An 18410-nucleotide genomic window follows, 5' to 3' on the forward strand; every position below is an offset into this window, starting at 1 on the left:
ATATTATTTAATGGTATAATTTTCGCCATGTGAAAATTATACTAATTATAAATTAGCATGTGAAACTCTACTTCATTCTCCTAACTTAAACAGATCCGACGGCTTACGTCTATCCCCTTTATGGGAGATATATTTTTTTTTTTTTTTTTTTTTTTTTTAGGAAAGTTATTGACCTTTTTAGTTATCTTACACCAGCTACTTAGGTGGCACTTTTTGGAATTGTCAGTTAATGTTTGATTTTTGTGCCTAATTGTACTGAAGATGCCTGTGACACACGGGCAAAAATTATACCATTAAATAATATTTCTACGTGAGTTTTTCCGTTATTTATTATATATAGTTATGGAATGCTTTGAATGTAACATTCCAAGATCTCTCCGGAATTATTAATCGCATCACAAATATAAATCTTAAAGGATTTAGATTTGAATCATCCCTTTCTGCAGCCAAACTTTGGCTATCAGGACCGCCATCATTAAAAACATTTATGTAAATCATTTTTTCAGAATATTCAAATTTTCTCTTTTATGATACTAACTTGCTTTTCTAGAGGTTGTGCAATACTTGGGCATTCCGTTGTGGTAAAACTGCATCTAAATTACACCCTCTGCCCAAAAAGAAACCGAACTTTTGATACAAAATAAAACACAGGCCAATTATAATTATTTAAATCATTTATTTCAATCAACATACTCTCCCTCAGTTTCGATACAGCGTTTGGCACAGTCAATTAATTCGTTAAATGAGTTTGTTATATTGGTTTTTGGGATACTGTTGAGGGTCGTGGTTACTGCCGCTTGAACGTTTTCAATGATGTCGTATCACTTTCCTTACATCGGCAAATGAAGTTCGGGAGAAGAGAAAGAAGTCACAGGGTGCTAAATCAGGTGAATACGGCGAGTGATCCAACACACAAACTTGGTTTTTGCTCAAAAAACTGTCTCACAATATTCGAACGATGCGATGGTGCGATGAATTCTCGCTATTAGTCGCTTCAAAACTTCGAGATAAAACTCACCACTGACCGTTTGGCCAGGCGGAACGAATTCTTTGTGGATAATGCCCTTGGAATCGTAGAAACAAATCAGCATTGTCTTTACTTTTGACTTTCGACTTTTTTTTCGGATGCCCCTCTTCTGGTGGTCTCCACTCAGCATTCTGGTGCTTTGTTTCGGGCTCATACTCAAAACACCATGTTTCGTCATCAGTAACGATCGTTTCAAGGAAGTTTGACTCCTTATGAGCAGTTTTAATGAGGTCCTTGTAGTGTTCAATTCGATACAATTTGTGAGGAAACAATCGCGAATTCAATTTACGAAGGCCCAAACTCTCGATCAAAATGCTGTGTACAGTTGATTTTGGAATCCCCAGTTCATCTTCAATCAATCTCACGGATGATTTCGGGTTTTCTTTGATGAAATCATGCACTATTTGGATGTTTACTTCACTCAGTCCAGTTTTTGGACTGCCTGGCTTTTCATCGTCCTCAAACGTCTCACGACCACTTTGAAATCGCTTAAACCACTCGTAAACTTGAGTACGGGATAAGCATTCATCACCGTATGCTTTTTGAAGCATTTGACGCGTTTCGGTAAAACGTTTACCAAGTTTAACACAAAAGTCAATCACAGCTCTCTGTTTGAAACTCATATTCCGACCGTTCGTCAAAACACAATGTCACTCATAGCACTATAACTCGGCTTCTAATGAAACAAATGTCATAAACAGCAGATACAATACTAATAAAGGTTGCCGTTTTCGACAACAAAAAGATGCATCAGGTGGCGCCACTAGTTTCTTCTATTTTCGAAAAGTTCGGTTTCTTTTTGGACAGAGGTTGTAGTACTTGACCTTAGTCCGCTTGTAATCCGCTTAACGTACTCCCCTCCCCCTCAATATCGTAAGGTATTCCCTTATACGTGCTAGGGTCGCAAATTAAGGTAAAACCTCTATTTAAGGGAAAATCTGCAATTTAAATTGTTAATCCTCATGTTTAGTAGTCGTTGAAAAATTTGTATTAGTTAGCGACTCACATAAGGTGGGAATACCCTATAGCTCTCGGGAATCACGGCCGCTGTAAACGCAAGGCGAACGAAGTAGTCCTAGGGCAGGCTGAGCGCTACTTCGTTTGCCCAAGCCGGGCCAGAGGAAACACGGGTATCATGTATTGGCGATCACTGCAGATGCTCAGTCATAGGTCGTATGCGTAATGTGTATTTTAAAATCGTCTACTCAATTCCCCCCTCCAAGATTATTTCCTGAGTGCACCACTGACTGCCTCATACATGTAGATGAGTGAAAGCCTCTTCCCCACTAATAGGAGGAGTGGTTGCACTCCCCAAGTGCATATATGGTATGCACTTGGGAGAGACCTGCGCGCAACAGTTCCAAGTGAAGTCTTATCAAGGCCTTGTAAAGAGGCAAAATGACATCTATATCCTTACATGTCAAGGTTCGTTTCAGCACTGCAATTATTTTCAGAGTTATATTTACAATTTTTGCTATATACCCCCTTGAACTTCAACTTTCTGTCTACTAAAACACCGAAAACACTTTGACATGAGAAAAATATTGTAGCATAGCGAAGATTTTGAATTCCTTGTATTGTACAAGCGAGAGGTACTCTTTAGTAATAAAGGACCGTTCTTATTATTATTATTATTATTATTATTATTATTATTATTATTACTGAAGCCGAATGACTTTTACACAAAATCACATGGCATCCAAAGACTAGAAGTGTATGTAAATCCAAAAATATGATCATGCCAGAAGGTCAATATACGAGGTGCTACCCAAAGGTTCAGGGGAATTTGACCCCATGAACCCATTGTAGTACGGCTTTCAACCGCTATAAGAGGCAAACTATGCTTCTACCCTTCCTGTATCAGTACACCTACAGCCGGCAAGATGTTTTACTGGCTCGGCGATATTCTTCTCCAGCTGTAATTGCGGATTTTAAAGAGCAAAATAAAATGCATCAAATTTTGCTTCAAACTAGAAGTTTGAACTAGAACTTCAAACTCTACTAAATATCTACAGAATGCTTACAGAAACAGTTGGAAGTCGCCAATTTCACCGCTACTTAAAAGTGCGTCATTTGTTTCCACATGCAATGCTTGTTTGCAAGGAATTTTTTCTCCTTGTCAAACTGTCAACAGCAAGTTTTACTGCGAGGTTTTTAAAGGATTAAGAGAGAGAGAGAGAGAGAGAGAGAGAGAGAGAGAGAGAGAGAGAGAGAGAATTCAACGCAAACGTCCAGACAAATGCAAGAACAATGACTAGGTTTTTCCACCTTTATTCATGGAACGACAGTTCCTTTCTTCTAAAAACAAGACAGCCATTCCTCATCTCACCTGACCTTCCCCCCCCCCCTGAGAATTTTCCTATTTCTAAGAGGTTTTTCTGGCTGAAAGAGTGTCATATTGACCCGAAGTAACGAGAACTGCAGGGGAAGCTCAACAGTCATACTCGAGAACTTCATGGAAAGACCGTATGGTCGCTGTATAAACAACACTGAATGGGGGGGGGGGGATTACATCGAAGGAGACAGTAGAAAAAAAGAAGTAATTAGTTTTGTACTGAAGCTAAGAAAAACTTTGGACTAGACCAGGTAACTCTGTCTACTCCCCCTTCCTCTCCCTCTCTTTCTCACGATATTGATAATCCGTATGAAATCCTGCACTAACTGATTACAGGCCTCCAAACAGCGAAGATATTGTCTGAGACATGACGTAAGTAACACATCAAAGTAACGTCTTTTCTCTTTTAGGGGAGGAGTTAGGCCAAATATTGGAATTTGTAGTGGTAGGTGGCAAGGGTGAGATATATAGTAATTCTGAAGATTGAGCACAACTGTGGAGGCTCATTCAGATCTAAAGATTTGATCTGAATGAATTTCTACATCAAAGCTATCAGAACTCTCTTCATTATTTGAGGAAATAAAGAAGATATAGAGTACGATGTTCATTTATAGTAAAAAAAAAAACATTTAATTTACGGGAATTGGACGAAAAGAAACATTCTAAGTTTGGCTTTAATATTGATGCTATGACGGCAATCATCCAGATGCGAGAATAATTGAAATCACGAACTCAAGAAGCGTCTCATTTGACGGAAATGCAATTCGGAAAGATTAAATGAAGAAGCCGGATAGAAAAATAGAACTGATTCAGTTACAGTCCGATTTACTCCGAATGCAGTTGACATTTATTGTAGATTTGAATGTTTGGTTATGAAAAGTTCCAGAGTTCTGAGAGGAAAGTCAACATTATCTGACAACCTTGTAGGTAGTCCATGTAACCACAAGAATGTTGTAATAAATCATTGCTAACCGTAAGAGCCTCACCTCAATATATCTCCCCATTTCATCGGTGGAATTGAAGAATATAATCAGAATTCAGATGAAAATAAAAAAGTTCTAAATCAATGAGTGTCATTCTGACTTCGTATTTTCTCTTTTTGACCTGACAAATGAAGAAATAGCACCAATACAGACGGAAAAAAGAAAATTCATACAGAATAGTTCAGATAGTTGAGGTGAAGATTATTTAAGCATGCAAGCTATGGTTCTGTTAAACGACAGGTCAGATTTAGATGGCTTTACCCAAACGGTGGTGGCCATCGTTCGTGTTAAAGCTACGAATAGTGCACATTTTTCTTATTTCACAGATTCCTTTATGGTTCTTTGTGGTTGAAGCTTTGCACAAGGCTGAAAAATTTACGACCACATGCACAAAGAGAGTACCTGTTCCGCTGTCCAAGTAAACCAATTCTTACGAACAGAATTATTATCTAGTACCTACTCCTTGTCAAATGCAGTCACGAGGATTAACATCGCTTTTTTAATGATAATTGACAGAAGTGATAAAAGGTGCTCTCTTTTCCATAACACCTGAGAGGTAGAGTATTAGGCGCGTTTTTTTTTTTTTTTTTTTTTTTTTTTAACGTGGTATCTCCAATAGGCCTAATGCACGAACTAATAAATTTAAAATTTTATCAATGAACCAAAGACTGATCCCTGATCTCATGCTGAATCCTGTCAAAGGCTTTAACAAAGTTCACCATTATCATAGTGTAAGTTACACTGTGTAACCATTCACCAGGTCTAACTCAACCGTGACATTATTATGATATGTCAACAAATTACTCAAACATCAACCTCCCTTTTTAAATCCATGCCGTTCGTTGCAGAGAATAGCATATCTCACAACCCACTTATGTACGTGATTTCTTACAAACTCTTTCAAAATCTCTTCAGTACCACTCCAGTAGTATTGACATATCGATTGTTAGACACATCAATCTTTGCAAGACGCTTCTACAATGGGAATATCATGCATTCTTTCATTGCGCCTCTCTTATAAAATGGGATTATCATATATTCTTTAAGAATCTCCCCATGTGCTTAGACTCAAATTATACAGCCAGAGGTAAAAAAAGCCAATTCAGCTGAACCTTCTTTTAGTATCCCTGCTCATATCCCTTCGATCCATATTGCCGAATTCATATTCCATTTGGGCAACTGCTGAATGCCTCCTTCTCATATTATTATTATTATTATTATTATTATTATTATTATTATTATTATTATTATTATTATTATTATTATTATCTGTGACCTCCAGGGAATCAAGGACTCATTGAGGTAGGCTATATATCACCCACACCAGCTATTATACCTTTCCTTAAATTCATTCATACTAGATGCAATCACTACACCTAAGAGCAAATTTAAAAAATATATAGACTTCAACCATATCACCCTTCTTTCTCCTGTTAACCAGATTCTGCAATCCACATACTCGCAATCTGTTCTCATGATCTAAATCCCATAATCCAGATATAATCTTTGTAACAATTTTTCTCACTCTTTCCACAGCTTCTTTATCTCCCTGGAACATGGGAGACCAAATCTGCACACAATAATCCAGGTGTGGTCATATCAAAGTCTTATAAAGAGGCAAAATTACTTCCTTATACTTACTTGTCGAAGTTCTCTTGAATTATTGTCTGAGTTGTATTTGCAACTTTCTCTAAGTGACCTTTATAATCAGTAGCATCCATGGTTGCCATGCCTATCTTCGCATCATTCGCAAACAATTTGAACACTTGATGTTATTAATGTATAGATTAAACAATAATGGCCCAAGGACTGAACCATGAGGTACACCACTGGTCACCATAAATCTGACAGATTCACACCCAGTGTATATCCCATTTTGATATCTTTCTGTTAACCATCCCCTGATCCAACTCAAGAGTTTACATTCCAATTCTATATTCTCCAGTTTATGCAACAGCCTTTCGTGTGGTCTCCTATCAAAAGCCTTAGAAAAATTCAACATTACCATACTGTATCCATCCCCTTTATTCATTTCGACACCAACATTGCTATAAAATACCAATTGCTAATATTTCACTTTCCTTTCATGCTGTTCCTTTCAGAGTATATGTTCCTTGCTTCGTCTATCCATTTCTGTACGCGAGTTCTTACCAACTTCTCTAAAATCTTCACTACCAAACCAGAGATAGTGATAGGTCGGCGACGACGTGAGGAGCTTAAGGATCTTCCTCAGCCATAGCCAATTTAGCCGGTCTTGGGCGTGGACAGCAGGGTTTTATCTGCCAGTTTATCTGGAGTTTTTTATCTCGCAAAGCAAACCGTCCCCATGAAGACACGGATTACAATCAGGAACATCGACCCAGCCATAGGCCTGACTCGTTAGCAATGCCAGTTCCGAGCCTGGATAAAATTTGGGGTATTGAGGTGGTGCCATGCATCCCCGTAAAAAGGAGACTCACGGCCGTTGTATCACCATACGAAATTATTATTATTATACCTAAGCGGAAACTTAAGTTATACAAACATGTGAGAGGCATAGCCAATTCAGCTGAAAATTCCTTTAGCAAAAAGGGCTGATATTCCATCTGTCCCTGTAGACAAATTCTTATTCAGGTTATGCAACAGCTCTTCAACCCCATTTTCATGAACCTCTAACTCTTCATCCAATGTAGCAGAAGCACTGTGCATCATGTTACATACACCTGGTTGATATATCTTAGCAACATGAGCACTCATTAACTGAACAATCTCATTAGCTTCCGACACTCGAGTACCATTTGCATTCAATAAAGTCATTCTTCTACATTCATTCTGTTGCTTGCAGCATAACGATAAAATTCTTTTGGATTGCCTTTAGCGTGTATGGCCAATTTCTTTCCATAATCCGATTGAGCTTTCCTCACAATACTCGTTACTTTTCTGGCCTGAGATTTATATATTTCATAACTCATCTCACTTTTATTCTCACGATATTCTTTCCACATCATCTTCTTCTTGTGGATCTCTTGCTTAATAAAGTTGCACATCAATTCCACTCCCAACCTATTTATTCTTTGAAGACTAGGGAGACATTGAAACACCGCCTCATTGAAGCACGTTTTCAAAGATTCCCATGCATTGCTGACATTTATCCCATTCAGTAACTGATACCATAGCGCCAAAGATAGTATTCTCCTAAGATGATCATAATTTCCAGCTGTGTAGTTCAGCATATAACCTGTTTTAATCAGAACATCGATACAATTAGATATTTCCCAAGAAAGTACAGCATGATCACTGTCACTAGTTGGTGGTAAAATAGCCATATTCTTGACAGAGACTCCTTCTACTGCTTTGAGCAAATCCAACACTCTTTGATCTCTAGTTCCTTCTTCCACATTAATAAATTCCTCTTCCACATCAATAAATTTGCTCAGTAGAAGACTGGATGATATCTGGGGGCACTTTTCTTTTCGTGAAAGATAAGGGTGCAGACCCAAGTAACTATCGCCCAATAACATGCCTACCAACAATGCCGACTGTTCACTGCAATCATAGAAAATTCAATAAAAATACTTATGAGATAATCAGATGTATCCGATTGAACAAAAAGGCAATTTTCAAAAATCCAGTGGAACAAAAGACCACATCCTTATTAATAAAATGATTCTCAGAAACTAACTTAAACATGGCATGGATAGACTATAAGAAAGTATTCGATTCCCTCCCACACTCCTTGATCCTAAAATCACTACAAATACTTGGAATTAGCAAAAACATATGTTCCTTTCTGGCTACTCTGCTATGAAATCACGGAAAACAACTCTAATAGTGAATAATGAACGATTCGGAGATATCAGCATTAAACGTGGAATTTTCCGAGATGGTTCCTTGTAACCACTGCTCTTCAACATTTCTTTGATACCTTTGTCTATGATTCTGAAGAAAATAAAACTTGGATATGAAATTCCTAAATATAATATTAAAATTTCTCAACTATTGTATATGGATGTCTTGAGGTTATATGGAAAATCCGACCAGCAAATAAGCTCTTTACTGAACACAGTTCGTATTTTCAGTCAGGACATCAAAATGCAATTTGGTTTAGTTAAATGAGCAATTTTATCTATTAAACGTGGAAAAATTAATGATGCTAGCAATTTTAATTTTGATCAAGAGAAATATATGAAAGCAATTTCAGCTGATGAACAATATACCTAGGAATATTAGAAGCCATTCTCCAATCGAACGTTAAACAACTGGCAGCAACAGAATACACCAAAAGAGTTGAAAATATTCTGAAAACAAAACTAAATGAATTAAACACAATTAGAGCAATGAATTCTTGGACTATACCAGTGATTCGATACACAGCTGGCATAATAGATTGGACAAATTGGACCGCAAAACTACAAAACTAATGATTATGCATCGTGCATTACATCCACTAAGTGATGTTGACCGATTGTACCTACTAAGGAGAATAGGTGGACGGGGTCTGCTGCAAGTGAGACAAACTGTGGAAGAAGAAGAAATTAGCTTGAAAAGTTACATCAACAATCGCTCTGAGCTAATGCTTCAAGCAGTTACACAAGAGGGTCATCTGAAAGAAAAAGGAAACAAATACGATTAGAAAAAGAACAGCAAAATAACCGATATGTGCGCTTGAAAAATAAACCTTTGCATCACCAATTTCTTAGAGATACTGAGGACGAAATTGGCGTAAACAAGGAGTGGCAATGACTACACTATGAATATATTAAAAAAGAAACAGAAGGATTTATTCTACCAGCTCAAGAACAGGCATTACAAACTAACGCAATGAAAGCAAAAATTTTGAACATCAATAATAACAGCAAATGCAAATTATGCAATCAGAAAGATGGGACTGTTGAACATGTAATCAGTGCATTCAGCAAGATAGCTCAAACTGACTATAAATACCGCCATGATCGAGTGAGCAAAATAATTCATTAGCATGTATGCAATAAATATGGCTTTCCTACTTCTGGTAACTGGTGGCAGCATAAAATAGAGACAGTATTGGAAAACGAAACAGCAAAAATTCTCTGGGACTTTCTAATACAAATTATGCCAGGGGTCATATACTAGGGGTCAGAGAGTGCTTGACCTAGTAATTACATCTGAGGATTTGGCTGTAACAAATATGACCACATTGCCACCAATCGGTGAGAGTGATCATAGGGTCTTAACTTGGGAGGTGGCTAAAGGTGTAGAATTTTCAATTAAGACAGGGTACATGTGGAATTATCGGGCGGGAAAGTATGACAAGCTTAGGAGTTTGATTGGTTCAGTGCCATGGCATGTACAACTGCAAGGACTAGAAGTTGATAGTGCATGGGAGGCAGTTAAGAAGTGCTTGCATGAAGCAATGGCTGACTGTATACCTAGAGTCCGAATAATAAATCAAGTAGGGTTTAAATGGATGAATAACACCATTAAGCTTGAGTTGCAAAAAAAGAAACAACTATGGAGGGAATTTAAGGAGAAGGGTGACCGGCAGGCACATGAACGGTATAAAGCGCAGGCCAGAAGGGTGACGAGTGTGGTAAGAAAAGTAAAAAAGGATTACGAAAGAACATTGGCCAAGCAGGCTAAAGAGAATCCTAAACAGTTTTTTAGATATGTAGCAAGTAAAAGGAAAAATGTACATGGCAGATTGATTTTAAAGAATGCCGATGGTAGGGAGGTAACTGAATCAGTTGAGATAGTTGAGATACTGAGTGAGCACTTTGCAAAAGTATATCATCCAGGTGGTGACATTGCAGAAACGAATAAACCAGTAGATTATACGGGAATTGTGGTTAATGAAGTGGAGGTGAGTAGTCTATTGCATAACCTCAATGTCAATACATCTGTGGGATTGGATAGTATACCAGCTCGTGTTGTACGAGAAGAAGCTAAAGAATTGTCAGTACCCTTGACCATTTTGTTTAATTTGAGTCTCGGGTCTGGGTTAGTCCCGAGCGGGTTGAAAGAGGGGAAAATAGTTCCACTGCATAAAGGTGGTTCCAAGACTGCTGTTGTAAATTACCGACCGATTAGCATATCAGGAATCATTGTCAAGGTCTTAGAGAAAATAGTCAAGAGGAAAATACAAGATTGGATTGAAGAAAATGGGATACTGTATCGGGGACAGCATGGTTTTGTGAAGGGTAGGTCATGCCTCAGTAACTTGCTCACGTATTATAACACAGTGACGGCTGAACTGGATAAGGGTAATGGATTTACGGTGATTCTACTGGACCTTGCCAAGGCCTTTGACAGGATTCCACATGGAATTCTAATCAGTAAATTGCAGCATATGGGAATGGACATAGGGTTGGTGAGATGGATAGGAGGGTGGTTGACGGAGAGATATCAGAGAGTGGTTTACTCGGGAGTAGAGTCCACAAGACGGCCTGTGACTAGTGGTGTGCCACAAGGATCTGTTCTTGGACCACTGCTGTTTAATTTGTTCATAAATGATATAGGAAATGATCTGAGAGGAACAGTTCATTTGTTTGCGGATGATGCGAAGTTGGGTAGGGCAATAGTGAATGCAGATGACGTCAAAATTTTGCAGGATGATTTGGATAGATTGGAGGTCTGGGCTAAGGAGAATGGATGTCAGTTTAATGTGGCAAAATGTAAGGTTATGCATTTTGGGGTGAAAAGATTGGCGGCAGTTTACTGCATTGGTGGAACCCTGCTCCAGGAAATTGATGAGGCACGAGATTTAGGAGTGTTGGTGGATAGGGAATTGAAATTTAGGGGACACATTGCAAAAGTGACCAAAACAGCTCATCATATCACTTGGTTGCTGAAGAATACGTTGACAAGCAGAGACAAGCAGGTTATTGTTCCTCTCTATCGAGCCTTGATAAGACCCCATCTAGACTACTGTGCTCAGATTTGGTCACCTAGGTTTCTTCTTGATGGGGAGGAGGTGGAGAGGATCCAGAGGCGAGTGATCAAGATGATAGCAGGTCTGTGGAATGAACCGTATGAGAACAGGTTGAGGATTTGTGGGTTGCAAAAATTGGTTGATAGGCGGAGGAGGGGAGATATGATTGAGACATTCAAATTACTGAAGGGTTTCTATAAAATTAATTCAGAAGATATTTTTGAGAACAGGGCTGGTTGTGGGAGGACTAGGGGACATCCATGGAAACTGGGCAAAAGTGTGGTTAGTAAAGGTGTTAGAGCTGGGTTCTTTACTTTTAGAGTAGTGAATGAGTGGAATGCGCTCCCTGAGTCTGTAGTGGATGCTGTGACAGTGAATGATGTTTAAGGCGTTGTATGATAGATACTGTATGAATGTCAGATAGTTGTCATGAATATGATTTGGGGCCTCCCTCGATGAGTCTAATGACTCCCTGGAGTTGCCCGTAATAATAGTAATAGTAATAGTAAAAAACTGATTGGCATTTGGAACACACTAGACCGACATCACAGTTATCGAACATCGACAGGTTTGGATTATTGATATCGCAGCACCCAGTGATAACATTAACAACAAAGAACAACTGAAAAAAAAAAAAAAATATATATATATATATATATATATCGAGATCTGACAATCGATGTTGGCCGGCTGTGGCTTAAACATACTAAAGTTATTCCAATAATTATCGGTGCACTTGTAGTAATTTCAAAGAGACTATCCAACTATTTACAGCAATTAAACTTCAACGAAGTGATCCCATATGACCTACAAAAAACGGCATTACTTGGAACAGTCCATATTTTACGACACTACCTGACAGACTATTCTTAGATTCTTGGGTAGAATCTGAATTGTTCTGGATCACCAGTCAAATTGTTGTTTAAGTAATATTGTTTAAATCTTGTTTTGACTGTGTACAATTATGTGAATAAATACTACTACTACTACTACTACTACTAATAATAATAATAATAATGTCTGACAGTTGATGGAATTCTAAGCGTTAGTACAGACCTTATGAAGCTCATTTTGAAAATGATTTTCTTAAGAAATCTAAATTAAAAAAAAAAAAGAAAAAGAAAGAAAGAAAGAAAAGAAATTAATTGTTCAGGTGCCTGTCTTGTTCGCCGACTGGAGAGTGCCTATTCTTTTAGATTTTGCAGTTGTTACTTATTAAGTCAATATCTGTACCATATTAAAATAATCCATATCAAATAATCAATAATCCAAACAATAATCCATATTAAAATAAATAAAATAAAATAATTTTGTGTTCCTAAATGCGGAAATATGAATATTAAAATTATATTTTTGTAGGAGGCGCTATAGTTAGCCTTACAAACATTGTCATGTAATTTTGTATATGGCAAAGTTTTGTTCATTTTAAAATTTTCCGCTTATTATTGTGAAGATGTAATGTTTTACTTTGGTTATTTATTAAGTTACTTTATATTATCTAAGTTGGCGAATAATCTCTTAGCGTTAAAATATTAGTTCGACGATATAGTTTAACTTCAGATATCAGACAGACCAGATTACTCGCAGGTAATTAAGAGAAATGTTAAATTATCTAGAAACTATAAAGCATATGTTTATTTCTTAATTATTATTAAGCTAGACTGTTATTTTTTATTTTCGGAAGAATGCTATCCGTTGATAGTCTCTCCCATGAGTAACAAAATCTGGATTTGCAAGTAGTCAGCCAGCAAAAGGTTGGTCGATTGGTAGAGCCTCTGCTACTAATGGCTCACGCAAAAAGTTAAGCAAGTTTGAGCGCGGTTAGTAGTTGGAAGGGATTAATCGTTCGGTGCTGTTGGCACACTCTCCCTCGATGAGTCTTTGGACTCCCTAGAGGTGGCGAATAATAATAATAAGAAGAAATGCCACTTAAAAGGGGGGGGGGGCGGGAAATCCCACAAAAGGAAAGGCTCTAAACCTATAGTAGCGTGGGTAATTGAAGGATTAGATAAGTTGTACCAAACACGTGGACCTTCAGCGTAATTCATTCTTGAAATAAGCACGGTCATGAACTCACACCGGGCATCGAAAATTGTTACCAAAAGTGTTAAACTGGGATTTGAACAACCAGCCTGTTGGAAAGAGGGCTTCTTATATATCTGACAAGAGAGAGTGCTTTAGTTCATATAGTGTCAATGTTTTGTAATAGAAAATTTTAGTTAAAAACTTCACATGTATTAAAATATTGCAGTTCAGTGTGTGTGGGGGGGGATTTTTACAATAATATTTGTGAAATAATTGGACTTTAAAATTTAGACCTTAATTTTGTTTAAAAAAAATGTTTTTCGTTTCTCTCAGAAAAGTGACATTTTTGATTTAAGTTGGACTCAGTTGCAGACATTTGGTGGTATTAAAAGTGTAGCACAGTTTTCACTAGTTAAAATCAGAACTTGTTATGAAAACATTTTTACTTTTAAAATCCAGAAGATTTTTTTACTTCTGTATTTTTATTTTAATTACAGTACAGTAATATCTACATTAATATAAAAATTAAACATGATAATTATTATTATTAATTCTCAGGGATTCCATGGAGTCGGTGACTGATCATAGGAGAATCACTATACCATTGCTCACACAACCTATCATATCTCTTGAACTCATTCACCGATAAAGCACTCAAAGTTGCCTCTGGCAGTCTGTTTCCTATTCATCTCCCTCCAAGCAAAATGTTTTATCCTTAACACCCTTGCTTGACCCATTGTTCTCTACCCTCCTGCCATTTACTGAAAAAAAAAAAAAAAAAAAGTCTTCAATGTCAATTTTGTAAAACCCTTTTAATTACGTATATGGTTCTATCATGTCCTTTCTTATTCACCTATCAGCTAGTTTTATAGACCTGTCACCATTGTGGTCACATGCTTCCAGATATGCTCTACCACGTCATCCTCCCCCCATCAACCCCCCCCCCCCAGAAGCCAGGTTACCAGATCTGTACACAGTAGTGTACAGATCTGGTAACCTGGTTCAATATGGCCTTATTGAAGCCTTATAAAGGGGAGTAAGAGCGACCTCCATATCTCTTCTTGTCAGCCTCCATAGCTCAGTTGGTATAGATGAAGCTCTTTGGTTGGAAAGACCTGGGTTCTATTCCTGTCTGTGCTGTGAGGAACCATTATCTAGTCTCTTTTGACTAAAGGTGAGCTCGCCGGTCTCATATATATGGAGGTAAAGGATTTTTTCACCCAGAAACTCGGTTTTTTCATCCCTCAGAACAGGCAAACTGACCCGTGAACACATGGATCTACAGTCATAAATACATACTTAATCTCTCATTAGGAGGGATCAACCAGTTCTAAGGGAGAGTGGAGGATAGGGAAAAACTCCACATGAATGAAATAAAATGTTCTTCAACAACCATGTAATCTGTGCTGTTGTGGCCACATATGTCTTTAAAACTTTGACTTCCTGTCCATAACCACCCTCATATCCCTGGCCTCATCACATTCCTGCACCTGCAGTTCACTTCCATCAGTATGGTACACTGCTTGTGATCTCTTTATCCCAAAGTGCATGGTGTTACACTTGGCTATGCTAAGCAGACAGTAATTTACCTTTATCCACACTGCTTTATGTAGTCATCCTGTATTTATTATTCATGTAGTCATCCTGCTGGATCTCTACATCATCTTCGTTGGCTGTCATTTTTCCTAGATTTGCATAATCAGCAAACAGAATATTTCCCTTTAAATTATTTCCTATTTCATTGATATAAAAATTAAACGACAGAGGACCAAACCCCATGCCCTGTAGTACTCCAGTGATCACCTGCATTCTCCCAGATTTAACTACCCTCATGTACATTCTTTAATATCTCTTTATCAGCCACACTCTTATCCAAATCACCAGCTTCATATCCATCCCCAATTTGCTCTAATTTATGTAAGAGTTCCATGTGGAATCCTAATATGCATTTTGGAAAGGTCTTCCATAACATTTCCAAACATGCCCACCTGCTTTGGAAATAAATTTCATTTATTCACTAGTTCCGAAAATTAAAAAATGAATGTACTCTTTTTATTCCCATTTCTAACAACTTTTATGAATAATTCTTTGCCCTTGAATATCTTTCATTCCAAACAAAAAATCTCTTCTCTATTTCTAACACTATGTATTAACTTCACTGACTATGTATCTATCTACATAAAAAATAGTTCTTTCATTTCCCTTGAAATGTACTTCTGTAACAAGAAATTTACTGTAAAATTTTGTTTAGAGCCTTTATGTGTATGCTGTAAATTTATATTTTAATCTAGTAGAAGATGCCTAAACATGAAGCTTTAACACCAAAAGCCATTGCTAACCGTATTAAGGCAAAAGGCTTGCAGAAGTTACGATGGTACTGCCAGATGTGTCAAAAGCAATGCCGAGATGAGGTAAATCTCTTTACCATTTGGTTAAAAATATTTTAATCATATGATTATTATATTTCTTGTAGACAGGCTTATACATTGGTTATGCATTACTAAATCACTTAAGGAATTAAACAACGTAGATACGAATATAAATTAAATTACACTTTAATAAATATTTCCGATATTTCGGCAACGTCACGTTGCCATTTTCAAAAGGAACTTATAAAAAAACACACGTGCACGTAGGCAAATACAACACAGTAACTGAGAATGAAGAGATGAAGCTATTGTTCTCCTAAAACTCCTGGTGGTGCCCTCTAGCGGGCTAAGTAGGTGTTCTTGGCCATTGGGCTGAAGGTTTGCTGATGTAAGCCTCCCAAATTTGGGGCAGTTGCATACAACCAAATTCGTTGAAGTTTGGAGAGTTTCGTAGGGCTGAGGCTGATTCCATAAATAGTTTTTCGAATTTGTATTTGCTACGGTGTATTACTGTAGCTTTCTTTCACAGTATTCTGTGGTCTGTATCCAGAGTATGGTCTGCAAGACCAGAATGGCTGTACTTGTGAAAACGGATGTAGTCCTTGTGTTCAGAAATTCTGATATTCGCTGTCCTGCCTGTTTGGCCAAAGTAAGACAGTTTACAACTGCAAGAGACCTGGTATACACCAGGTAGGTCTAGGGGAAGTAGTTGGTATTTGGTGGAGCGGATAAGGGATGCCAATTTTCTGTAACCCCTGTAACAGGAGGTCAGGTCATGTTTTTTTAAGATTTTGGTAATTTTTTCCGAGGTGCCTCGGATGTAGGAAATGTTGATGGATTTAGAGTATTCCTTGTTGTGGATGGTTGATTACATCCGTAATCAACCTTTCTTCAGTCACCCTGAAGCCTGAAGCGCTCAATGCGCTTTCACATGGCCAAAACTTCGGCATTGCTCCCAGAAAAATACCTAGTGAGGATATTATGATCCAGATCGAACGTAGAATCTGCCACCTTCCACATCAAATCTCCAACAGTGTAAGACTGGATGTAGCTTGTGTCCTCTCCAAAGCAAGACCACCAAAAAACCAACATATCGAACAAGGAATATAAAGCTCTACAGGAAATGAAGAATAATAAAGAATTAGTTAACACTAAAGCAGATAAGGGAAATGCAACTGTAGTACTTAACCAAAAGGACTAGACAGGTAAACTTGATTCTCTTCTATTAGATCAGGCTACTTACCTCCCTATCGAATACAATCCTACCAACTCACAAATTAGAAAACTTCAGGCTCCTTAAGAAAGTCACTTCTTGGCCTGTAGAAGTTACCAACAGATTAAAGCCGTTTAACACTATGCCCCCCCCCCCCCGTATTTACGGACTCCCAAAAATACATAAAAAAAATGTGCCATTACATCCCATAGTGGATGGCATTGATTCCCCTACATACAAATTAGCTAAACATTTGGCCAAAGAGCTCACACACACTATACTGACAACACACCATCACACACAAAAAAAACTCAGCCCACTTCAAAGCCAGCATAGAAAACCTTACACTCCAACATACTGACATAATGGTCAGCTTTGATGTCTCCTCCTTATTCACAAATGTCCCACTCAAGGAAACTTTAGAGTTAATCCAAACTAAATTTTTTCCCGATATCTTAGCCATATTTCAGTTCACAATGAACACGGGCTATTTCGTTTGGCAGGAAAAATTCTACAAACAAATAGAGGGGACAGCCATGGGTTCTCCACTCTCCCCTCTTACATCAGCAGACCTTCAGCCCAATGGCCAAGAACACCTACTTAGCCCGCTAGAGGGCATCACCAGGAGTTTTAGGAGAACAATAGCTTCATTTCTTCATTCTCAGTTACTGTGTTGTATTGCCTAGATGCACGTGTGTATTTTTATAAGTTCCTTTTGAAAATGGCAATGTGACATAGCCGAAATATCGGAAATATTTATCAAAGTGTAATTTAATTTCTATTCGTATCTATGTTGTTTATTTCTTTAAGCGATTTAGTAATGATTATTATATTTATCTTTAAATTAAGCATTTGTATTTTTATTGTTGTTATTTTTTTTGTTCTATCTTGGTAAGAAAATTGGTATTTGGTATTTTATGCTGTGGCAGGTTCCAAGACATAATTCATGGTTTCAGATTTTCATTAAGAAATAGTGCAGCTTCTTATATCATAACTCAGTGAAGTTTGATCACAATGTATAATTTTATTATTATTATTACGGGCGACTCCAGGGAGTCCTTAGACTCATCGAGGGAGATCCTAAACATCATATCCACACAACTATTCGACATTTTCACAGTATCTATCGTACCTTGCCTTTAACTCATTCACCGTCACAACATCCACAACAGACTGTGGCAGCTTATTCCACTCATTTATCACTCCAAAAGTAAAGAACCCAGCTCTAACACCCTTGCTAACCACACTCTTGCCCAGCTTCCATAGATGTCCCCTAGTTCTCCTACCACTGGTCCTGATCTCAAAAATATCCTCTGAATTAATCCTATAGAAACCCTTCAGCAATTTGAATATCTCAATCATATCTCCCCTTTTCTGCCTATCAACCAATTTTTGCAACCGACAAATCTTCAACCTGTTCTCATAAGGTTCATTCCATAGACCTGCTATCATCTTGATCACTTGCTTCTGGATCCTCTTCACCTCCTCCCCATCAAGAAGAAACTTAGGTGACCAAATCTGGGCACAGTAGTCGAGATGAGGTGTTATCAAGGCTCGGTACAGAGGTACAAT

At 37.7% G+C, this 18410-nt stretch overlaps 1 protein-coding gene across 2 annotated transcripts in view; it reads left to right on the top strand.

The window, feature by feature from the left end:
- The first annotated feature begins 12644 nt into the window (after positions 1-12644).
- Positions 12645-18410, top strand: part of kin17 (kin17 DNA and RNA binding protein) — a 155827-nt gene continuing 150061 nt past the window's right edge. The window contains exons 1-2 of one of the 2 annotated variants that reach the window (XM_090390976.1): positions 12645-12818; positions 15548-15667. In XM_090390976.1, coding sequence (XP_090247102.1) covers positions 15554-15667 — 114 coding nt within the window. In that variant the 5' untranslated portion in view covers positions 12645-12818; positions 15548-15553. The remainder of the gene's footprint in view (positions 12819-15547; positions 15668-18410) is intronic. The other variant, XM_090390977.1, reaches the window with a different exon arrangement.

This window comes from Typopeltis vanoorti, chromosome 1, assembly GCF_054136105.1.
Source record: "Typopeltis vanoorti isolate ZY-2024b chromosome 1, IOZ_Tvanoo_1.0, whole genome shotgun sequence".
Classification (NCBI taxonomy): Eukaryota; Metazoa; Arthropoda; class Arachnida; order Uropygi; family Thelyphonidae; genus Typopeltis; species Typopeltis vanoorti.